This window comes from Sardina pilchardus, chromosome 9 (genome assembly GCF_963854185.1).
Source record: "Sardina pilchardus chromosome 9, fSarPil1.1, whole genome shotgun sequence".
Taxonomy (NCBI): domain Eukaryota; kingdom Metazoa; phylum Chordata; class Actinopteri; order Clupeiformes; family Clupeidae; genus Sardina; species Sardina pilchardus.
This window is the reverse complement of record NC_085002.1, coordinates 34,107,564-34,133,513: the sequence shown is the minus strand read 5'-3', so window position 1 is coordinate 34,133,513 and position 25,950 is coordinate 34,107,564. Positions and strand designations below refer to the sequence as shown.

Below are 25,950 nucleotides of genomic sequence, written 5' to 3'. Positions count from 1 at the left end.
ATCTTGATAGATTGCGGATACAACCCGATAAGGCATTGGAAATTTTGAACATTGAAACAGCTTATTAGGGCCTATAGATATCCAATGGGGCTGTTTCAGTTGATGCAAATGTTCTTTTTTGTGATTAAAATACATGTAAAATAGCTCCCTCACATCCGTCTTCCTATGTGCAGAAATGTGTTGAACTACTGACAACAAAAGATGTGCGTTTAAGCTATATTGTGTCAGCGCAACGATGCAAGACATTTTTAAAAAGTTGTCCATCCACCGTTGATCATTTTTCTGCATAAGAACATAGCCTAAACTTTCATAGGTGGATTATACGAATAGATCTCATGTTGCAGTTAAGTAGCCTATACAGATGGTACGGGTTGAGAATGCTCCTTTTTTTCCTGCAGATCGGGAATGCCGAAGGTGCGGTATTGTAATTAAAACTGTAACCGCAGGGAGGCAACATAAGACCGCCCTAATAACATGCAGGTTCGGCTCATGCCGGAAAAACACTCTGGTCAATGGAGAGGGAGAGAAATTCTTATTAGGCTTACCTTCTTTCAATGAAACAGCAGTGTCTGCTCAACTTATCACGGATATGCTTCATAGGCTAAGTCACAAAAACGAACGCAATGTTTAGGACAATTAGGTAAACGGGGATGCCTTTGCTAGCCAAAAAGTAGGCTAGTTATTTTGTACATTTCCATTACGTTAACTTTCTAAAGCATGCAGTTTAAGAAGGCTTGTGCGTGTTACATCTACATAAAAATAAATACAAATTTAAGATAGAAACCACTAAGAATGTTTTAATGTGGATATAATTTCCAGGGTTGGACTGGTATGATTGATCCTAGCCTGCGGCATCATACTGAAATGATTTAAAACATCATAGGGTAAAAGTTAGAATTCATGAAGTTCTTTTGAGAAAATTTAAAAATATCGAGATATATATCGTATATCGTGAAATGGACTAAAAATATCGAGATATTATTTTTTAGCCATATCGCCCAGCCGTCCTTTACATAAACAAAAACCAAACAGTAATTGCAGATATAGTGCCTATAGAAAGTCATCATACCCTTTTGAAATAGTTGCTTTTTTTGTCTTACAGCCTGAAATCAAAACCTATTTAAAAAAAAAAAAAAAAAAAAACTTTTTCCAGTTTTATTTACAAATGTAGCTGTACAACATCAAAATAATTAGAAAAAAGTCAACAGTTGTAATCAGGGCTCTAAATTAACTTTTTTCATCACCAGCCAACTTTGCTAGTAGATCTTTTTCCTTACTGGCCAATCAGAAATTCAACTAGCCATTTTTTTTCTGACCAAAATTAGACATGCCCATAACATTACCACTCACACACCCCGAACCTCCCAACCACCGCCAAATTTTTTTTTCGTTCTCCACAACCCATTAAATATTGACCTATTAACATATAGAATTATTTAAATGATAATAATGAGAAAGTTATTTTGTTGTAGAAAATACATTTGTTAAGAAATACGGTTAATACGATGCTGTTTAATTCATTTATAAATGGTGCACTGTCACTTTAAGATTCTTACTGGCTCCACTCAGTGCCTGCTATGCCTGCACTCTGACAGTTTACCTAACTACTGTTGTCTTTGCGTTTTTCTTTTACGTTTCTTATAAAAAGGAGATATCAGTTATCACAATGACAAGCCAGCTGGTGCTCTCTCTCCCTTTCATGCGCATTCAAAACACGTTCCCAATTCCGTTATGAGTAACGTTATTAGTAGCCTAACATAGAGCAAATTAGATTTGCTGCAGAGATTTCAAAGAGTAGCCTATCATCTCTGTGTAACATGCTGTTTTGATATTGACATTGTAAATGTAAACGTTCTATAAGAAGAGTGTAAAGCATTACTCTGTCAACCACAACATCGTTGCTGGGAAAAAAATAGCTAACCTAGTGCGTGGCCGGCCGGATTTATGATAAACTATTATTGCATGCTCGGCGGCCCGTATTGAAGTGCATTGGGGGCCGTAGTTTGGACACCCTGATGGCAGTCCCGCAGCCCACAGGTGCAAAACTGAAAGTTTGTTGCGGCCCTCGGTGGGGTGCCGACGGCACCGTCATACCGGTCTAATCAGGACACAATTTTCTTCTATCACTCACCACCAGCCAAAGTGGCTAGTAAGGGTTTTTTTATACCCGCCAAAATGAATTTTTACCCGCATTTGGCGGGTTGGCGGGTGTTAATTTAGAGCCCTGATTGTAACCCTCTGATCAGTTGTTAAGTGCTGACCCTCTTGACTTCATAAAAAAAAGAAAAAAGTCAACAGTTCTGAAAAATAATAAAGATTTTAAAACTTGAATAACAAGGTTGGAAAAGTCATCATACCCGTGACTTAATACTTTGTAGAACTTCCTTTTGCTTTCATTACAGCCGTCAATCTGTTTGAATATGTCTCTATTATAGCTTTGCACACCTAGATTGGGGATTATTGGTGAATTAATGACTAACGTCAGTTTAACATGTCAGAACTTTTGATCGGCGTTTCAAGTGCATGCCGTGAATATCAAATAAACTCGACTGACTGAATCCCTTATATTTGTTGGTAACGGTTAAAATATTCAAAGCCATGCACTGGTAATGCATGGCCCATTCGTAGAGAGCCTAGGTATTAACTTTGAAAAATGTCTGCCCCCGCGGAAGTAGCTGTGGCGCTACTGGTTGAAGCACCTGTGCCGCACTCCGGCGACCCGGGTTCATCTCCCACTCAGTGATCCTCTCCAGATCCCATCAAGAAAAGGCAGAAATCGCTCCAAAAAACATATATTAAAAAAATTAAAGATGTTCCCAGTTTTGCAAATGTTGTATGTTTGCGATGTCTGCTGAAAAGAGCTATATTTTTTCTACATTTTAAGTAGAGGTGGGCATAGATTATTTTTTTTTAATCTAGATTAATCTCACTGTAATCTTGAAATTAATCTAGATTAATTTGACGTGCACCAGCACAAAATGTAGGTGCACCCACATTTTTCATTGCATCACCTTTAACGCTAAAATGTCACCTTTTTATCGCTGTCCTTTCATATATTGTTTTTTTAACAACAAAAAGCCTAGAGGCCTATTCTACATACTGAAATTTCTGATATTCATGACAGCACACTTAAAGCAGATTGTAGCCTAATATTGATATTACAACTCTGCCTCTTTAATTCAGCTGTCTGTTTGAAGCCTCAACATGTAAATAAAGTAGCATAGTTGGCTAGTTTATCATAGTTTACTGGTTGGACTGTTCAGTTTCCCCACGAGTGTTTAGCCTACTGTAAATTTCAATGTCGGCTAATACTTTTTCTCCTTTCGAGTTTTGGAGTTGGAAAACATTGGTATTGAGATTATCAGTCAACTCATGCAAGAGTGACTTGAATGTAAGAGTTTTAATCAACTTTCTGCAGCAATGATGCTAACCGGAATTAATATTGATTTAGCTAACGTCTGCTATAAGTAAGTAAGTACTTTTTATTGTCTCTCTTACGAGAGAAATTCGTCTTGGGCAACAGGAGCATCGGCGGTACACAAGGTTTTAACATGACATACATACAACATAAAACATTAAAGCATACAGTATGGTACCCCCCCTCCCCAACACCATTATAAAAAACAACTAAGCACTATAGCATGCACCCCCCCCCCCCACACACACACACACACCCCACACACAACACAAGCACAGCTCATCAGATAATATAGTATAAAAAGAAGCTGCCAGCCACTAGCTATTGCACAAATGCCCCTTCAGTTATTGCACTATTGCCCTGCTCCATCATTGAGTAGCTTAATTGATAATGTTACTAGGGAGAACTTGAATCGATTAAGCCTACAGAATGGGAGTCGGTATCTTTTGCCCAGAGGCAACAGCTCATACTCCATATTTAGGACATGGGTTGGGTCTGTGGCTATCTTGAGGCCTAACTTCCTTACTGAGTCCTCAAAGATCTCCTTTAAGGAGGACGGGGGCTGAATCCCCATTATTTCCCCTGCCCTCTTCACAAGGTTCTGGAGTTGTGCTTTGTTTTTTACGGTCAGGTTGCAGAACCATGTTGTGATGCCATAGCGTATTATGGACTCAATGGTAGCTCTATAAAACAACAACATAATGAACCTATCCACACCATGGACCCTCAGTCTACGCTGAAAATGAAGCCGTTGACCGATGCGTGAACAAACATACTCCACATGAGAGCTCCACTGTAGCTTACAGTCCAAAGTATTTAAATTGAGTGACTTGCTCTACTGCCTGTCCTTTGATGGACACAGGCTTATGATCACCCACACCCCTGGGATCAAAGATCATCTCTTTTGTTTTTTTCGCATTTGAAATAAGGTTGTGACCCTCACACCATGACATTATGCGCTGTACCTCTGTATGATACACAGTTGTGTCTGAGTTAGTATACAGAAGGCTCAATAGTGCCGTATCATCAGAAAACTTAATGACATAATGCCCACTGCTCACACTTCTACAGCTATTGGTGTATAATGTGAAGAGAATTGGAGAACTTACACACCCCTGTGGTGCTCCCATATTGATATATTTTATGCTAGAGAGAGTAGAGTTGACCCTCAGCTGTTGCTGCCTTCCAGTGAGGAAAGCAAAGTACCATTTAATAACAAAGGGGTTCACCTCCATACGTTTGAGCTTTTTTAAAAGTATCTGGGGCAGAATCGTGTTAAAAGTAAAACCCAGAGAAGACTGGAGCACTCAGATTAAATAAACTTTTTTTATTGTGGTGCACAAATGACTAAAATGTCACCTTTTTATTGCTTTGCACAAATGACAATGAGTGCTCCAGTCTTCTCTGGGTTAGTCTTTCAGAAGTAGCCCAGCCAGCTTTGCTTATCCTGTGGTCCTGGACTGTGAGCACCGACGGGGCTAGAGCGCAAGTGACAACCCTTCTACAAGTGCTTTACCTCCTGTTTTAAAATGCCCACCATTATACGCTCAAAAATGTTCATTATTACCGAGGTCAGGGCCACAGGTCTAAAGTCATTATTATCTTTTGGACAAGGTTTTTTAGGGACTGGAATAATAATAGCTTTCTTCCAGATTTTTGGAATTGTGTAAGTGTCTATAGAAAGTTGGAAAAGAGGGCTCCAAGCTGGAGTTAATTCCTGAGAAAAAGATTTAAGGAGGGAGGCCGAGATGCCATCTGGCCCACTGGCTTTTTTTTATATGTAGCCCCCTGAAAGCCTTAGCAACCTCCTCGGGGTTGATTACAATTCTACTCAGTTCGTCACATGTTACTGATCTCAACACATTGGGCGCGGTTACATGCACATTCATACTCGAAGTAATCATTGCTCTGATTATTATCAGAACGTTGAATACTTCGGTCTACATGCAAATAAGAGAACATAAAGAAATCGAATGTTATGATCTGATTCCATGCGCTCTGACTTGTCCTCATTGGGTAGCCTAGACCTATGTTTTCTTCAGTTTTAAAGGGGAGGTTTATTATTTGGAAACTATGTAATGCTCTACGGCTAACATGAAAGCTCTGTCTTTTGTTGCAAACGCACAAACACCACGGCAACTGCTTTGGGCAACCTGTCAAACGCAACTAAGAATGGATCCGCATACAGCACAAGTGCTACCGATACTTTTAATGGCGTTGCTAAAACATTATGACTATTAGCCAGGCACTTGTTTTACTCCTACAAGAGTGCAGTGTTTTAATAATGCTTTGCCAGCAGCAATAACATAGCCTCGTCCCGTAGATTGGCACTTCTAGGGCCAGGCCCTATCATCGCACTATGATAGACAGCTCACGGCACTATGCAAAGCAAAATCACACGATGAAACATAGCCTTTTCAAAAATCACCAGACATACTACAACAGCTAGCCTACCTAACAGGGATGCCCAGACGATTAATCCTCCCATGCACAAGCTAGCTTGCATACCGTACTTAGTAAACATTTCCAAAACACCAACAAATATAACTATAACCGATATTCCACAAATTGCCACGGCGGGCTGAAGTAAAGAAACAAAAAAGTAAACCCATGAACCTACCACATATGCAAAACAGCTATTTCCAATCACGTAGTCTAACAAGCTTAGGCAGTCAGCTAACGGTAGATGTTTTGTGTGCAGACTCTCAGCAGAAATGATCTTACAATAATTCCGTTGTTTGGTCCCTGAATAGCCTATATAAAAATAAACTACATATCTACATCTGCCATTAGGCATACTGAGTCTATATTTAGTCTTCTATCATTCACTTGACTGCGACGACTACAAAAAAAACCAAACAACCGCAACTGTCACAAACGCGAAAACTTTCTTTGCTACTGCTAGCTTTTGAGGTCTTCAAACTTGACAGGCGCTGTACTGCCACTCACTGGTGGACAAATGATAGAACTGATCGCCACTAGTCCTTGAGCCAGACCCTCACATTTGACTGTCAGTACCATAAGGCAGTAAGTCTCCATAATAAGCCTATGGAGAGTTTCATTGCAGGTGAATAGGGTAAAACAATGATCTAATAGATATCCCCACAAAACTTCCTCAGCTGATAATTTAGGCTACATTTAGTCAACACCTTTTTGCATTGTAAGTTTTCGTATGCTGGGGTTGCTCACGCAGGCGTTTACACGGTTTTCAGGCCACATTTCTGTGCCATGATCACTACACTACAACCTCTCGGACGAAAGACATGTGAAATACACTACAACCTCTCGGACGAAAGACATGTGAAATATAGGCCACAACTTCATTCACAAGCAGAGCAAACAATTCAAATTAGACCTACTAGACTGTCTGCTGAGGGGAAGGTTAAATAGCCTAGGCTAACCATCTTTAGGTTAAATTGTGGAGGCTATGGTAAAGTTATATTCGGACTGGTAGTCTGCCAGAAGCAGCAGCTGGCAATGGAAGTCAATAAATAATTTCCTGAGTCTGTTTTTTAGATGTTCTACTTTTGATCTGACCACAAAAATCTGAAAAACAAAGCGTTATTTGCTTCTTCGTATCGCATTCATAAATAAAAAATGAAATAACAAGTAATTTTTTTTATTTTGGATTCTCAATTGATGATTCTCATCATCAAATGAACGAAACATACACGGACCAGAATAGAATACTCCGGTTTAAATCGGAGTATTCTGTTACATGACACATTCGTTCGGATCGAAAGAGAATAATCTAGGTCGTCTGATCGTATTTGATCAATTCTAATTTCAATCGAAGTATTCCAGTTACATGACATTTTTTAATCAGAGTAATTAAATACTCCAATTGAAATCAGAGTATTAATGTGCATGTAACCGCGACCACTGTTACACTCCTCCAAAACTCCATTAGCATCACAATATGCATCATTGCTTTCACGATTGTGAATGTTTTATTTGGATTACATGTGCATGTCGAGGGGCAGGTGTCCATTGAGCGCGCACGGGAGAGCGAGGGAGAGGGAGAGCAAGAGAAAGCGGGCCAGGGAGAGGGGGGTTGATGACAACATGTGAAAGAAAGCAGCCGAGCAGTGTCAGGTGCACCAGTGCAACCTAGACTTTTTTTCAGGCGCACTCTTAAACACTTGGTGTTCGTGCTAAAATATCAAGGTGAAAGTGATCATAGCTTGCGTGGTATAGACCCAGCTGCCAGCCCAACTTTGAGAATAGATTAACGCCGATATTTTTTTTATCGCCCGATAAGAGTTGCACGTTAACCCAGCACGTTAACGCCGATAACGGCCCACCACTAATTTTAAGTTAACTTCTATGTGAATTCGTCAGCAGTCACACACACACATTACACACACATTTTCTCACACAACTCGCACGCAGGCGAATTCGAACATTCTGAAACACACATTTGTTATCAAGATTGTGCATTCTTTCACGAGTTGCCTAAACAGCCAGCCTACTGCTCTGCCTCACAAATCAAACCACTAATACAGTAGGCCTAACCTACTAAAAGATGCAGGGGGAAAAGAGAGAAATTCTATTGAAAAATAGAATTTCAAGCAACTGTCCTAACCTTGGGTGTCTAGAAAGGCGCTATATAAATAAAATGTATTATTATTATTATTATGAATAATAATAATAATAATAAACATTGCGTTCGTTTTTGTGACTTATGAAGCATATCCGTGGTAAGTTGAGCAGACTGCTGTTTCATTGAAAGAGGGTAATAAGCATTTATCTCCCTCTCCATTGACCAAAACTTTGCCCTGGCATCTCATTTACCACAAAAACTGGGATATTGTTTCCATCATCGTACATCGGCGAGTGGCGCAACGCTAGCTTTCTCACCTGGCACTCAGTAGACCCGGGTTCAATCCCTGCCTTGAACTCATTGCTGGACTGCGTATTCGTCTTTATTTTAAAACGTTTGGTTATTCATCTGTTTATTTCAGAGAGTTTGTTATTAAAAACATTAACGAAAAATAATTGTTCGTCGACGTTGAAAACCTCGCTGCTGTACGATCACAGACAAAATATCATTAAAAGATACAACTATGGAAGATATACATCTTAGAAGATATACAACTATGAATGTACGTAGGCATACTAAGAAAGCCCAAATAAATGCATAAGAAAAGTTTGCCCGCAGATGAATGATTTTCATCTGGAAATAATTCATAAGAATCGCTTGCCAATGTCTTTTGTTAGTTGTGCGCAGATTAATGATTTGGCCGAAACTAATTTAAATAGGCTGCAACGAATTTCATCTGAAAATAATTTTTACACACGTAGGCCTATGCCTCATAGAACAACGTCACAACGTTTTCAAAACAAACTTGAATTTTACCACCGTAAATCGCCTCCATAGACTATGCCATGTAAATGAAAAATAGTTATTAAAATAAATCACATATAATACATATTGCACATATATAAACTATATGTTTTATGGTCAAATATTATTCTCATGCCCGACTGACAGGAAACTTACACGCGTATTTAGGAAAAGTCGTGAACGTAGGGTCCTGGAATTGAGTGAAAAGATTGTTTTCTTTTATTAATCACTGCGGTCAAAAGACCGCAGCCCGGCAGTTCTAGGTATATCTAGGTCAAACCAACATGGCGCTTCAAGTAATACGTCTCAGCGGTCAAATGACCGGCGCTTGGCGCTTCTTGTGTTAACAACCAAAATCTAATGAATTGTTAAATACAGTTGCATGCAGATCTGGACAGTGGAATAACATTACTTTTGACCCCCGTGGATGGATTGAAAGTTATATGAATGTGGGCGGAAAGTCAATATTTTATAACACATCATGATTGTTTCTGTGAAAATATGTTCTTATAGCTAGAATAGACTTGAGATTATGGAAATATGATGTACAATGCAAATTTTGCTTTTTTATGAAAATAGAACTAGCAGTATGTCTTCACATTTTATCATGCCCCCTTCAAAAATATTGATGGTGGAGGGAAGGTACATGAAATCTTCAACAAAGTTGACTGATTTTAATTTTATATCCATCCTGTATAAAGTGTAAATAAGATCTGATGTTTCTGATTTAATACAGTACGTATTACCCTGTAGCATGTTTACCCTTATATGAGTTTAATGAGGGTGTTCTGACTTGTAAATATGAATTGCTGATTCTATTTCATATTTGTGCCCTGTCAATTGCAGGCCATCCCTATGAGTTTGTGCCATTGGACTGGTTGAAGAAATGGCTTGATGACTCCATCACGACGAAGGCAATTGAAAATGACCAATTCCTGTGCTCTCATGGGAAACTTCATCCTGATAAGATTGGCGAGGCCAAACGGATCTCCTTCAAAGCAGCCAGCCTCCTTTTTAGCCGATATGGAGGAGGCCCCAGACTAGACAGTAAGTGAACTGTCCACTATTTTTCACTAAAACGTCTTTAGTAGTCATCTACAGTGGGTCCCATTTAGAAGTGGACATTTCACTCTAGCTTTTCGTGATTCACGCAGCTGCGTGAAATGTATTACAAATTACAACACGAGGTGGCAGTTTAAGCTCAATTTCAATTTATTTTCACTTATAGTGTGCCACAACATTACACGTATCTCATGGCGCTTTACAGAGTGGTAACCATTCAGAGAGGGCCCATGAGTAACAGGGGCAAGGAAAAACTCCCTAGAATTGGAGACACATATAGGAAGAAACCTCAGACAGATCCACGACTCAAGGGCCCAACCCATCTGCCTAGGGTCAGTTATAGTACAATAAGGTTATTTTTATTGTTCAAATAGTCCAGTGTAGGGAATAAATTGTCCATATGGGTAGTAATTGTATTAGGAAAAGTAATGGGTCGCTAGGATGTGTGGGCTAGGAATCAGGGCAAGGGTCTAGGGCAGTCATAGGAATAGGACTTTAGGTGTGATGAGGGCCAGGCTCAAGGATGGCTGGTAATGGTTTACTTCACAGGTGAGGTATGGGGGGGGGGGGGAGATATAAAGTGGGTTAGTGTTACTATAAGTCATGATGGTTGGTATTAATAAGTATATCAATGGTGATTATAAAATGTTATACTATACAGAGAAAAAGGCAGAGAGGGAGAGTTGGGAGAGAGAGGGAAGTAGAGGGAGTTGTATGACAGGACAGAAAGGAGGTAAAAGGGAGAGGGGAGAAGAGGAGTTGTACGGCGTGACACATGAAATGTCCATGACACCGCTATGCTATAGCAGAATAACTAAGGCATGGGGGAGGGTAGTCAGAACCAGCACAGGTGTAATCAGTTGCCACCATGGGACGCATGACTGGGGCACCAGTCACACAAGCCCACAGCAAAGGTGGTCCGTTCCAAGTTCCACACTATGGAAGCACTGAAAAGGTATGTTTTAAGTCTAGACTTAAGAATAGGGAGATGGTCTGCTAATCGAATTGAGGGAGGAAGTTTATTCCAGAGGAGGGGTGCGAGGTAACAAAAAGCTCTGCCTCCTACCAGAGTTTTTGAAATTCTTGGAATTACAAGAAGTCCAGTATTTTGTGATCGTAAAGGTCTAGGTCAGGGGTCGGCAATAGGCGGCCCGCAAGCAAAATTATCTGGCCCGTGAGATCTTTTGAACCAGAGAAAAAAAAACTGCATTTTTTAAAAATCGGACTGCCAGTTTCAAAAATGCTCTGTATTTTGAAATGTAATTTTCCAGAACAGAAGAATTTCAATCAATCTAAATGCTATTTTCATTTGGATACGAGTGAAGAAGCACGCGAGGTGCAGCGTTAACGCACAACATGCAAAAACAAATGTGGACAGCGCTGGTTCTGAAATTCAAAACACAAGTTGTCATTCATACAACGGACACTGTGAAAAGTAAAACATGTGCGTGTTATTTAGGCTTTTATATAACTGGTGGCACCAAAAAATTAAACTGATAACACTCAAATCGGAGCAAAAAAGAACAAAGCAAAAACGCTGAATCCACTCGACCATGGACTGGAGTGCTCGGCCCCTGAAATGACAGAGCAGACGTGCTTTTACTGTATGCCTGAATTATGCCTAGCCTACAACGAGATTCATTTAAAAAATACAGTTCAGATTTTAGACACTGGTTACCTAGTGTGAAAAGTAGCATCTCCCGCTGGTTACTATTTTCTGGATATCTGGTGAAATAGACGTCACTTTAATCCTCAGGCAGTTCTCGAGATTTTGGTGAGTCAGTCTATTCCTCTCGTGCGTTTTTATTGCATTCATAGCTGAGATTGACGACTCACACACGTAGGTGGAAGGGAACATGGTCAGAGTGTAAAGTGTGACTTTCTTGAGGTTGCTGTATTCCTCGGAGCAAAGTAGGCCCACCCAAAAGGCATTCACAGTCTCCGCACTTCTGAGCGCATCTCGCACAACTGAGGTGGTTTGGAAGTCAATAATTTCCATTTCCAGCGCAGCCTGATTCAAAGAGGGGATAATTGATTTTGCCAGGGAGGAGAAGTTGTCGGCTGGTTTTACTGCAGGGTCACATATAAAGTCAATTATATCTTTTGGGATGGAGTAGTCATCAAACCGAGAAGTGAAGTTGGCTCGTAGCCTCTTGATGAAGTCAACCATCAGCTCCGTCACTTCTCCCGCTGTCTTCTTCAGTGTGCTAAAATGTAGGAGCCTGCCGGTAGATATGTCTGCTTCAAGCATCTCAAGCTTCCTCGTAGGCCTGCACGATAAATCGTTATAAAATCGCGATCTCGATTCACCCCTGTGTGCGATTTAATTTTTCATTGATTTCGATTCACATTTAATTTAATGAGTCATTTAATTCATGCAGCACAAACGCTAATTTCTTCTGTGAGCTTTAAACTGTTAAAACGCTCCCAAGCGCTGCTCTTCCTTCCCGGCTCTCCTCTCACAAAGCTCAGGGCTTCACCCTCAGCCAATGACAAAGCGCCTTTTAGTCACGTGTTTCACTTGTGGAGAAAGCAGGGCCCTGTAACTCGAAGCACACGTTAGCTGCTCTTAGACCTTACGCATATCTTAAGCCTATCGTAAAAAGATACGCATGTAACTCAAATGATTCACAAGTCTACGTGTAACGTAACTTAAGACAAAAGTTACGACTGCTTCATACCACACGTAACGCTGTCGTAAGTGTCTGAACAACCTAGGATAACCAAGGCTACTGTCGCTTGCATTCATGCTTGCCCTCTTGCGTTCTCTTCGCCTCCGTTATTTTAGCAATTGAGCATTCGTTTCCTGCCATTTATAGTCGCGTCTTGTGTGCTCCTCACCCAGCTGTTTACGGTTTCTGTTTTCACGTCCCAAATCTTCTTTCTAGAATGTATCTTTGTGTTCGTCAGCTTGAGAACAAAATGTTTTTTGTTTTTTTTTAAATCCCTCTACCGAAGTGACAGTTATTTCATTAGGCAGCTGTAAGAGCTTCCATTCCTCAGCTGTAAGAGCAGCTTGGACGAACAGCATTTTCAAGTTGTCAGGGGGGAAACGGACGCTGATTCCCTCGTTACTACAACATTTATAGTGGTTGCTCTTTCGAGTTACAGTTTAAGTTGCTTGCATCTCACGTGTGACTTGCGACAAGTTTCAGTTACACCCGGATCGTTATGATTTACGAGTTCGTAAGCCATGCGTAACGTAAAGTTAAGTTTGATTTTTAGTTCGGAGAGTCCAGCTGTAACAGCAAATGCTGCAACATCGACGAACTAGTGCAACAGGAGATAATAAAAATGGATAGGCTATTGATGAAAGCAAGGTAGCCTACTAGTGACGAGACTCGTTCCGATAAAGGCTCTCATTCAGTGGTGTGGATGTATTTTGGATTCAAACAAAAATATATAGCCTACAAAAATGCGCTTTATAAATAAATTTGACTTGACTTTGACGAGGGCCAGTCTCGTGTGATTTGCAAGGCAGCCTAGGCCTTTCCCTCGGTGCAGCACTGCGAGGAAACACCACAAATCTTAACTAACAAAAGCCAGCAATATGATGAAGTTCTAAGCTACAAGGCAAGAGGTCCGAAGGTTGTTCAACAACGCAGACATCTATTAGGCTACGGACACCTTGCACAATGCGACGCCATACCCACATAACAGTAGCCTACATAAGCACTCCGAGATGCGCCTCCTTTATCCAGACCCGTGATCCGAATCACTCCCAAAATGTAATCGTTTTGTTCTTGGGTCATTTCAGACGTTTCCTGAAAATGTCATTTAGTTATCTTGCTAATAAACAAACAAACAAAGCCTGATGAAAACAAAACCTCCTTGGAGTAGGTATTAAGGTAATAACAGAGGTAGGCTAATTGCTTACCATCTATCAAAATAATAATTATATGGTTCCAATAAACATTAGAACGTGACAGATTTCGAAACATTATGCACACATTGGACAAATGCTACTTAGTCTGTGAGCCAGAGGGGTTGGTCGTTACCGAAAAAGTGGCAAAGGCTACCATACCTTTTCTGAAAGCCTGGAATCTCAGCTTTTCAATGATGTATGATTGCCATCTGACAAAAGTAGCTGTTTTGAGTTATGATGCATAATGTAAACTAAGGTTGAAGAAATAATGCGTATAAATCAAGCAGAACACTGAAATATTTTATTTTGTTATGTTTGATATCATTTTAAAGGGGAGACTCTGAGCTTTCATTTAAATCCTTTTGTGAACATTTTGGATAAGTACAGCCAACCCTGGAGCTCTTCAAACCTTTAATCACACACATTTTCCTGCCATTTCCCTGCCATCTTTTGTCTTTTAATCCTGTGGCACCTGGGAGCATCAGAGAAACAAAATCCAACCACTGAAATACTGGCATGACCCTAAGGATTGATTCAGAAAATGTATCATTTACCCATATTATCTGATTTGGAGGGGATGATTTTCCGTCTTATATCAGACATGGCGTTTTTTCAAAGACATAAACAGTAGTGTAGCCTACTATTACCCTTAAGGTTAATTTGTTGATATGTCGAGTTGAAAATCTGAGGTAAATATATTTGAAATAATAATTATTGATACAGATAATTTTGAAAAAGTTGTTATACAGTGCAACACACTGACATGAGGAGTGACACAGTCCCTCTTGCATGAGCAGGACAGAAACTCAAGTACTGCTTGTGGACCAATGGAGACATTGAACCAGTCTATGGAGAGCTGTAAAGTCACCATCTTGGTCCAGTCTAGACCACCCATGCTCAACTGGGGAAGGAACTTCAGGGTTGTTCTCGAGGCATCTTCTCCAGATAGCACCTTGATAGTTAGCTCTGAGACCGTGCTTCCTGAGAGAATCCGAGAATGGAGTTAACTGCCAGGATTCTACGGCTTTCTTAGCACAAAAAAGTGCATACTTCATTTCATTGATGTTGGTGATTCTGGACTTGGAGCTGTACATTTGACATGTGAACTCCTTTAAGGATGCATACAACTCAGGTGTCATTGCCCAGTCTGCCCCAACCTTCTGAAAGGTCTCACAGAAGTTTTTATTCTTCTGAAAAAGTTTTAGGGCTGACACTTGGCCTGCAAATGCACTTACAGTATTGCAGCCTGTGTATACATGTATTTTCTTGCCTGAGAACAAGGCATTCATTTTTTAATGTAAATTCCAAGAAAGTAGGGACCTGATATAAATGATATGTGGTGGATATGTATTAAGGACCTTTTTAACTATCTAAAAATGCTGAGAATGCTGAATAACAACTTTTTCAAAATGATCTGTATCAATAATTATTATCTAAAATATATTTACCTCAGACTTTCAACTCGACATATCAACAAATTAGCCAAGGGTAATAGTACACTACTGTTTATGTCTTTGAAAAAACGCCATCTCTGATACAAGACTGTAAATCACCCCCTCCAAATCAGATAATATGGGTAAATGATACATTTTCTGAATCCTTAGGGTCATGCCAGTATTTCAGTGTTTGGATTTTGTTTCTCTGATGCTCCCAGGTGCCACAGGATTAAAAGACAAAAAATGGCAGGGAAATGGTAGGGAAATGTGTGTGATTAAAGGTTTGAAGAGCTCCAGGGTTGGCTGTACTTATCCAAAATGTTCACAAAAGGATTTAAATGAAAGCTCAGAGTCTCCCCTTTAAAATGATACCAAACATAACAAAATAAAATATTCCAGTGTTCTGCTTGATTTATACACATTATTTCTTTAACCTTAGTTTACATTATGTGTCATAACTCAAAACAGCTACTCTTGTCAGATGACCATCATACATCATTGAAAAGCTGAGATTCCAGGCTTTCAGAAAAGGTATGGTAGCCTTTGCCACCTTTTCGGTAACGGTTTCCATAATTTGAGGCCCTGGCTCACGGTCTAACTCCCCTCCTGCAACTAACTGAAACTTCAGTATCTAAAGAAAAGGAGCATCAATTGGCCATTTAGCCTATCAAAAATGAATTATTTATTTTGTAGATATTGCACATTGACTGTAAATGCAGACAGTTTATAACTATCTTAATGTTTCTTGAGCCAACTCCACACACATGTAAATGAAGGCTTCAATGAAAAAAAAAAAAATTGCCCATGCAGTTATGTTTAGGCTCGTAGTGATAGGCAATGTGCTATAGATGCCCCAAAAAATCTATGTCTGGTAGGCCTACTGCCAATTAGTTTTGTTTTTGTCATGGTTCGTGTGTGCAATAAACATTGCACTTTGCGAGGAAAAAAAATTGTGGCAGAAAATCGTGATATCAATTCTAAGCTAAAAAATTATTCATATTTTTCCCTGAATCGTGCAGGCCTACTTCCTCGTGAATGACTCCAGTTTTTCAACCATGTCCACGATGGTTTTATCTCTCCCCTGTAGCTGAAGATTAAGCAGGTTTAGGTGGCCAAATATGTCAGACAAAAACGCTACATTGGACATGAACTTTTCATCTTCCAGCAGGATAAGGTGGTCAGCTGCTGCCTTGCTTTTGCTTATTCCAAGGAACGCTTTGATCTCATTAAGTACCGCACAGAAGCAATCCAGCGCTTTCCTCTTGCTTAACCAGCGCACATCATTATGAAGCAGCAAATCATCGTGTTCGGCATCTGCTGACTCAGCCACAAGTTGTCGGAAAAGCCTATGCTGGGTGCTTGATGTACCTCTGACAAAATTAATGATTTTCATCACTTTGTCCATAACATTCTTCAGCTCGCCACTCAGTCTGGCACAGAGGACACTTTGGTGAATCAAGCAGTGCAGCCCGTGCATTTGGGGGGCGAGTTCTTTCAGCCTGCTCACCAGACCTCTGTGCTTTCCCACCATAGCAGGATCCCCGTCTGTCACGATTAGATTATCCCTCTCAAATGATAATGAATGCAACTGAAACAACTCTTCCAGTTTTGCAAATATGACATCTCCGGTGGTGTGCCCTTCTAATGGAATTAGAGACAGCAGCTCTTCCTTGAAATCCTTCCCATCAAAGTATCTCACATAAAGGCACAACTGGGCTACATCTGTGTTGTCAGTGCTCTCATCAATGGCTAAGGAAAAGTAGTTTGCGTGATTGACACCGGCGATAATTGCACCCTGCACCGCATCAGACAGCGCTTCTATGCGGCGGGCAGTGGTCCTGGCAGAGAGCGACATCTGTTTCACTGACTTGATCACACCATCCATCGACTTGTTGGTATCAAGTTCCTCCAAAACTGTCACCATCATCTCTTTGAAGACCTCAGCGTCGGTGAATGGCTTGTTGTGCTTTGCGAGCACCCAGGACGCTCTTAGGGATGCACTCGTTACCTTCTGTTGGGATGTGAGGCCTCGCACCAGGATCCTGCTGCTGTGTGCAGCACCTTTGCTGTGTGAAGCACCTTTCAGGGCTTTGATTCTGTGCTTTCGTGCCTCTGTCTTCGGAGGGAACGCAACCTTGAAATTAGCATGCTTTGTTTTGTGGTGCCGTCTAATATTGTATTCTTTGCATGCAAATCAGGCATATGGGCTTTGCATTGATAAAACTAGGGAGGATGAAGGCATAGTTATCTGTCACCTCATCATTAAATATCCTGTTGTCGCTGCTAACTTTTCTCTTTTTTGATAGTGCCATTTTTTGACAGCTAACGCGTGGGAATGTTTTTGTGTGGGAATGTTTTTTGAACACACAGGCATATAATTAATAGCGCCCCCAATGGTCAGTCGACAAATTTAACCTACATCAACCTACGGGCAATTTCGAGATTTTGTGCTAGTTTGCTACCTTAGCATGTATTCTACGACCCTACTACAACAACAAAGTCCGATTGGCACATTTAGGTGTTTATTTCACAAACTTTTGTGTGCTCGCGCCTATGTATTTCTCCACATTTTCTCAAAAGTTCCCATTCTAAAGTGTCATTTACTCCTGCGACCGTGATCCAAATCATATCGTGTGTGACACCGTTGGAAAGCCCTGTTTCTCCTACATGACGCTATGCAATCCAAATATGGACATTTCCTTTGTATTAGCAACCAATCGCGAAAGTTCAAGGACAAGTCTAAAGTCCCTTTCCCACATGAGCGAGACATCCGGATGTCAAACGGATATCAAACGGGTGGCTGTATGTGGGAACGCAAAATTCGGGTATTTTCTTACCTGGAACTCACCCTACTAGCCCCCTAGTACTACTTCTAGATGTTACCCGGGTGCGCTTAGGTGGGAACGCAGCCGGCACAGTTCTGGGTAGAGATGGGGGGCGTAACGATGACGTATAGAAATGCGCCCTTGCAGCCTGCTTGCAGCGCGAGGCAGAAAGTACAAATTGCCATGGTAACGATAAACATTGCCCTACGAGTATGAACAACACAGACGAGAACACCGGAATACAGAAAACAGTGACATTTTGTTGTGTACGTACAATAAAAATTTAAACTGCAATTACGTTGTTGTGTTTGTTGCGGGACAGGCAGGATTATCCTTGCAAACGTGAATAGCTTGAAGTGTTGTCGATTAGCTTGCAACTAGCTGTTTATTACAGTGGTTAGCAATGAACAGCTAACAGTTAACGTCACTGTTATTAGTGTGCTTGCAAAAGCACACTATTGTTCTTCCTATTATTATTATTATCAAATTTATTTATCTTGCAGAACATTTTTGTCTCCCTATCTTGTCCTAGGGATTTGGAGCTAGAGACGCCGTTCCACTTCTCACGCGTGCGTCCTGATGCGAGGATGGTGGCTTGTATAAAGCTTTTCGATACGCCTTGTCGTTCTCCCGTTATTCCAGTTTTTCCGGTCGATTTTTCCCCATAGGAATGAATGGAAAAGCGACTTTTGAGCGCTGATGCCCACACATTTTTCCACCTGTAGCCCAAACCGTAAGACATAAAGTCATGAAATTTGGTATGCTGATAGAGGAGACTACCTTGATTGACACCACCAGGTTTCATGCTCGCCACTCTCACGCTCTAGCGCCACCAACTGGTCAAAGATTGAAAACACGTTCATGCCCGTAACTTTTGATCCGTATGGCCGATTTTTATAAAACTTATACCATTGGAATCCTCTGACTCATCTGATTCCAACGCACCATGTGACGTCATTTTCCGCCATGATGGATTTTCCACCATTTTGAATTTTGTCCAAAGTCAAAGTAAAGCTACCCTGGCCGCATAGTTTATCCGATCGTCATGAAACTTGGCACGCGTGATCTACAGACCAAGGTGGATCAACCACCTTGATTTCGTCTTCATACGTCCAAGCGTTCGCCTGTGATAACCAATTAAATTCAGCGAGCGAAGCCGCCAAACAGGAAGTGCGCCTATCTTGGATATGCTGTGACGTATGAAAGCCATATTTGGTGGGATGACTTGAGACCCCATTCAAAGCACCCCCAATAAATTTGGTGTTATTTGGTCTGTCGATGGCTCTATAATTAGCAAAAACGTGAGTGTTGGTGAATGTATACTATTAATCGGAATAGCTCATCTTAAATTGCTTTAGGTCATGCCAAAAGGACATTTCAGAGTGATTTAAGATACAATGTTGATATTTTTAAAAAAAAATCTATTTATTGCCATTCTTGTAAAAGGTACTGATGTGTACACCACAGCACAGCGTTGTTCCAGGTCTGACGCATACAGTTCACCGACATCATGATTTCAAACCCGATATTACTCAATCCTCGACTGACTGACAGGGATGATCCGCAGTGGTACACCAATGGTGTAATTCTAGGCTTGCCCGCATCGTTGTCTCACCTTGAGACTGAGTAATTCTTAGAGATGCCATGGTCCCGAGGGACAAGTATGGACTTACTCGCTGTTAAATACACTGTGTGTTCAGTTGTTATATATAGTAGACAATCACACGATGTTTCTCAGTGACGGTGTGTTTTGGATCATTTGTATTGACCTGAGCATTCTGGGTATTTCACTCAGAGGATCATATGACACCCCCACAAAGCAGGCGAAATACCGGAAGTAGAGTGGTGTGCGTGAGGCAACGAGGATTTTAATTAGAATGTAGTCCTATGGAAATCGCAGTTACACTTTCAACAGTAAGTGTGTTTAGACTTCGAATTTCGTCACATAATTTATATCATAGCCACCTAAGAGTTTACCAAAGATAACGTCGTTGTCCATTTCAATTTAATAAATGTTTCTGAATTTGGGGAGGTCTCCTTATGGAGGTTATGGGGTTATGTTTTCCTGTATTCCTGTAGGAAAAGGTTGTGGCTTACACTTTCATAAAGTTTGTATATTTACACTTCAAATTTCGTTACACCATTTATATCATAGCCACCCTAAGGTTTAACAAAAATAACAACGTAGTCCAATGTTATTTTAATGCATTTTTCGGAATTTGAGAGGTCTAGTTATGAGGGTAGGTTAGCTAACTGCAGTTCAAATGCTAATCGCGACTAGCATCGCTAGTTGGTTTTAACTTTACCGAGGCTGTTTATACTGAATTGCAACTGCTGTTATGAAGACAGTTTAGAGCCTGGCAGACGTGAAGGCAGTGAAAGGTAATGAAATGCATGGTCCAAGTAGCCTGGGAAGCCGTCTAGTTATGAGGGTAGGTTAGCTAACTGCAGTTCAAATGCTAACCGCGACTAGCATCGCTAGTTGGTTTTAACTTTACCGAGGCTGTTTATACTGAATTGCAACTGCTGTTATGAAGACAGTTTGGAGCCTGGCAGACGTGAAGGCAGTGAAAGGTAATTAAATGCATGGTCCAAGTAGCCTGGAAAGCCAAACTATGTTAACTGTAGCCTAAGTTTAATATGGAACGAGTACGTGTTGCTGATATCATTTCGCAACTCATCGAGCTAGCAAGTCAAGCTAGTCTACATCAGGCAGTGCATAGATAATATTATTACACTTTTTTACAGTCAATGAAGCACCAAGTGAAAGTCAATGTTTGCTTTATATCCAGTGGCAGTGGTGCTGATGTCGTTTGAATAAGTACAATCTTAGTCAGAAGATCTAAAAATATTTGCATTCATGCTAGCTGTATGGTCTATGTGCCACCTATGAATCCCCCTGTTGCAAGCTGCTGCCAAGTAGGCTGGTCATGTCTAAAGCGTGATTATTTTCAATAACTACTTCTCCTGATTGATTGTCATTGACACCGTCAGGGTATGGCTTACCAAGACAGGGAGAAAGTAAGCTGTGTATGGCAGGTGCGTGTGGTAGGCTAGGCAAGGCAGTGCTATTCCATGTAAACTGCAGTGGTGGACTGCGTGATCGCTGGTCAGGCCACCCCCAACCAGCAAAATGTGACGTGATATATATCTATATGTCTATATACTGTATCTATCTAGGATATCTGTATATATCTATGTATATATCTATAATCTGCACTTTTTACTGCTGAACAGTGTCTTGCCCGTTTCTCTTTACTCCTCTCTCATGTCAATCTCAAGGGGGCTTGTTCAGTGGTCCCCAACGTGACGCAATAGAGTACATTGAGGGGGAAAGAAGAATCATTGCAAACCTCAAATCATTGCAACATCAAATAGGCCTACAATGGATAACAGTTTAGATGAGTAGTACCTAATGCAAATTTGTTTAATAATGCAAACCTTGCAATACGGCCTTTAACATATGTGATATTTTGGATACCCATTTCATTGCAGAGGATAGGGTAATTGTGTTTGAAGGGGACGTGACTTAACATAGGCTATAATTAACTATTTTTACGACTTGATTCAAAGCAAGGTCGGGGGCATATATATTTTTTTTTACAGTTAAGAGTTTTCCGACACTCAATGTGCCGCTACCATGGCAGGATTTTTCTGCTTGGCTTTCGTTATGAAGCTTGACTTGACCTGTCATCGATGCTGCCCCGTCAGTGCAAACTACGCATATCCCTGCTAACTTAACTGGAAAGCTATACTGGACGCGTAACTGAAGCGTTCCGTTCGCGACGCGTACAATTCATTTTAGATGACTGGTCCATCTCCCACATCTGTTATAGCTACTTTAATAGTGGAAGCTAATTCAACACTTCAGTTCTGCACCGGATGTAGCTCCCCTGTACGCTCATGATTTGTAAAGCAGGCAACAATTCTGTTACCCTGAACATCTCATCTCCGGTAGCATTGTCCAGTTCTTTGCCAAATAAAATGATCTGAAATCTCATCATCCACGTATCTCACGTTAGCGATCAACTGGCAAGGCCAACTGGTCAGTGGAGTTTTTCCATTTCTTATGCAGCATCTGGCCCTAGCATCACTTTAACCATTTGCAGGCTAGAATGAGCGACTCTGTTAAATTGTGTGGCTTTTTTAAATTTAGCAAACAAATCTGAAAAACGAGCCACACGCACGATAGAAAGCATAGCATTCAGTGTCTTTGTTCTGGTGCAGCACATTCCGAGGTTCATGTGGAAGCGAATGCACTCTCTTTAAAAACATATCCATTGCGTGCACCTGCATTCTGCCGTCTGCTGTCAATACAGAACAACAAACAAACAAACTTAATGTTAACGAAGTTGTTAACATTACGCCCTGAAGTAAAGTAAACTGTAGCCTATTGTTGTTTGTGCTGCAAAGAAAACTTGAATTGATATAATTGCAATATAATTATTATGGCCAAATTTTTTTTTATGAAATGATATATCAAAGCAGGTAGAAGTAACTGTAGTCGCTTGACATTTCTGAGGATTTACATATTTCCATCAGGGCAGTGGTATAGAAATTCTTCAGTGGAGGGACCACACTAGTTAATCACGCCATCAACACCTTCTTACCTTTTCTTCTGTTATTACTATTCTTTAACTTTATGGTAGAAAGTGAGTCCAGCAAATTGAGAACCTAGGATCCTGTTTATGTTTATGAATGTGACTCCAGTATATGTTGAGACATAAGAGTGGAAAAGGGGGTTACATTTATATAATGCAAATGATTATGTTAACAATGTCATCGAATATGTTGTACAAACAAGAAGAGCGAAATGGTAAACTTTTAAGAAATCATCATCCACATCATAGTATGATGCTGTGTGGGGTTATGGACTTGACAGTTTTGCATGGAATTGCCCATGCAGTATATACATATTTAAGCAATATAGCACGAGTGGGAGTGGGTTGTTGCTAGATATTCCCACGGGTGTTGTTCGGCCGTAGCCTCCGGCCTCGAGGCTACGGCCGAACAACACCCGTGGGAATATCCAACAACAACCCACGATCACGAGTGCTATATTGCTTTTATACAACAATTCTACCACTTCTTTTTTGCGCTAATTTCCCATTATCATGTAAACGTTTAAATCGCTAAAACTGTCTTGTTTGTAGAACTAACTTCTCTCCGCCACAAATTTCTACTTCATGCAGGACAAACTGCCGTTACTAGTTCTAAATGGATGGTTGCTATGGCCAAAGGCCAGTCGTTAGTTCTAAAAGCACGTTGCTATGGCCAAAAGCCAGTCGTTAGTTCTATCTCTCCGGTTGTCAAGCAATGTAGAATCTAGCCTAATAAACGTTAGCTCGCATTGCGTCTGGTTAGGACATGCTTTTAGCTTTGAAACATCACTATTTTACTTAGCCTACATGCCATCCAACTAGCTAATATCCACCTCCGTCATATTCTATGTTCTGAGCGTCTGTATTTCAGCTTGGATGCAACGTGACAGTTCGGTTTACACTTGACAATTTGACATTGTATCGCGGAGTGATTTATTATTAGCTGTGAAAAGTCCGAGTGGATTATCGTGGGATATCTCAACTCATGGAACGTCTCTCGGCCAATCAGAAACAAAGAAACCGCTTCATAGAACCCAATTGTTGTATAATAAGATTTGACACATTGCAGTTTTTTAATGGTGGGGTTATTTATAAATCAAAGAATTGTGGGTAGATGTGGGTGAACTGTGCAACATGCAGTTTGTGGACATGAGGCAGACGTAACAGACAGATATTTGTGTTTGAGGGGGTGATGTGTATGTGTGTGTGTAAGTGTGTGTGTGTGTGTGTGTTTATGTGAAAGTCTTCGTTGCTGGTCAACTCAGCGACATGCAGTTTGTGGACAAGAGGCAGATGTAACGGACTGACGTTTCTGTTTGAAAGAGTTGTTTGTGTGTGTGTGTCTTTGTTGCCGGTGTACAGTATTTCTGAATATGAATGCTGTCTGGACAGGAAATGGCACAGCTTTTATCACATGCAACCAATCCAAAATCGATTTCATATTCAGAAACGTTAACCAGTAACAGCCTGGTTGCTTTGACATATCAAAACCAAATTTGATCCTATTACATCATTTGAACAGGTGAGTCGTCCTGTTTATTTTACCATCCATTTGAGGCTATAACACATTGCAACTTATTCAACAGTGAGTAAACTGCGGATGTTCCCGCATAACAGAATAGCTATAACATTAGGCTACTCGTATTTGTTCTAGAAACATGCCTAGTTCCTTAGGCTCCCTCCTTCCTTCAGTGGTTACGTGTTTCATGCTGGCTACACGTGAACAACTCATACTTAATTCAACACAAGGTCTACAGACCTTAGAGGTGTACATTTCATTTTCATACATCAAAGCGTTAGCCCTTGACAGCCAATCAAATTCTATGTTGAAGCGTCCAAACAGGAAGTGAGGTCAAATCTCGGAGACGCTTTGAGGTATTGAGACCATATTTGGCGGCATGATTTTGGACACCATCCAAAGTAGCCTCAGTAAATGTGTTGTAATTTGGCCACTAGGGGGCGCCGCAATTAGCAAAAATGCATTTTGGCTCATATCTCTTTACGTCTTTGGGATGACATCTACATTTTTACATTGGATGTGCTCTGGGCCATACCACTGATGAATCTAGGCAACTTGTCAGGTCAGTGTAAGAATTCGGCAATCGAGGGCAACGCCGCCAAACTCGAAGCAGCTTCGCGTCTTGGCCAAACTTTGGCGCTTTGACCTGAGGACGAGCAGTCGCGTCTCCTGCCGGGCGCTGTCGCGGCGCGTCTGAGCAAGCACACTTCGCACTTTCCCACCGGGAAATGCATTCTAGTTTAGCATTGTTGCTTTTTGTAGGAGTCGGGAAGGAGCCTCAGACCTCTGTGTGCTGTTTATATATTTTCCAGGTGTGTCATTATTTTCTATTAATTTGTTGTGTTGGATGTTTATACCAGAGAGGGTTGAATTAGAGCTTTGTTTATACTGTGGTCCTGGCGTTAGCTATTTTTTCCTCTATGCTAGCTCCCGCTGACTAGCGAGCTAACTAGCAGCTACTTCTGTTGTTTCACGATGTTTTGGATCTGATGTAAGTTCGCATCATCCAGGCAACACAGCACAACAACGCATTTATTTAGCGTCATCTCCCTCCCTCTGCAAGTGCTGACATTGCCCCACCCCTCGCGGCTCCTACTCGGGTCTAGTGTGAACACAATTACCCACATCTCACTCGGACATAAAGCTCATGTGGGAAACGTCGTGTCGTGCCTCTATCCGGGTAAATATGTCCGGGTAACTTCTAGAAGTTATGTGGGAAAGGGACTTAAGCTGAGAACGAATCTCATGCTCTCGCTGTGTTTCAAGGCTGTTATCTCAAAACAAGTTATTTGCGGTTTTGAGTAATTTTCCGGTAGATGCTTCTCAGCCTCTGTAGCACCTATGTACACCAAACTTTCCAGTTACACACTTAGCAGTATTCTGAAGACATTTACAGAGGGATTTGTTAATACATCATTCCTGGCCTGATTTATGTGACATGTTAATCAAAAAAGCATGGCAAAAATCGTTTTTTTAAGGCTATGGACAGTATATTTGGATTTCCTAGGCAATGAAAGCAGATATCCTGAAATCCTGATTTTATTGTAATCTTGTTTGTAAACAACATGAAAGAATAATTTTGCACCTGGCTTTATCATATGCTCAGATCTATCTACCGGAAATATATGCAAAATCATGCATATTTAATGAGAGAATGCCTCATTTGCATAATTAAACATACACATTTAAAAAACTTGCAGACTACTGGCACTACTACTGCTTGTTGTCTATGGGGACTATTTTCAGGTGCTGCGTACGATATTACTGCGCCTATGGTACGTTTGCAAGTTGCCTTGATTATTACGCCAGATGAGAGTGTAGTTCCATGTCAAATCAGCCTAGAAAAACACCAGGTTTCATTTTCAGTTGGTCTTATT

The 25,950-nt window shown here is 40.8% G+C and overlaps 1 protein-coding gene across 3 annotated transcripts in view; it reads left to right on the top strand.

Annotated features, from left to right (window-relative positions):
• usp48 (ubiquitin specific peptidase 48) overlaps nucleotides 1-25,950 on the top strand; it is a 145,478-nt gene that overhangs the window by 54,400 nt on the left and 65,128 nt on the right. For all 3 annotated transcript variants that reach the window (XM_062544853.1, XM_062544852.1, XM_062544854.1), the window contains one exon: nucleotides 9,612-9,812. In XM_062544853.1, coding sequence (XP_062400837.1) covers nucleotides 9,612-9,812 — 201 coding nt within the window. The remainder of the gene's footprint in view (nucleotides 1-9,611; nucleotides 9,813-25,950) is intronic.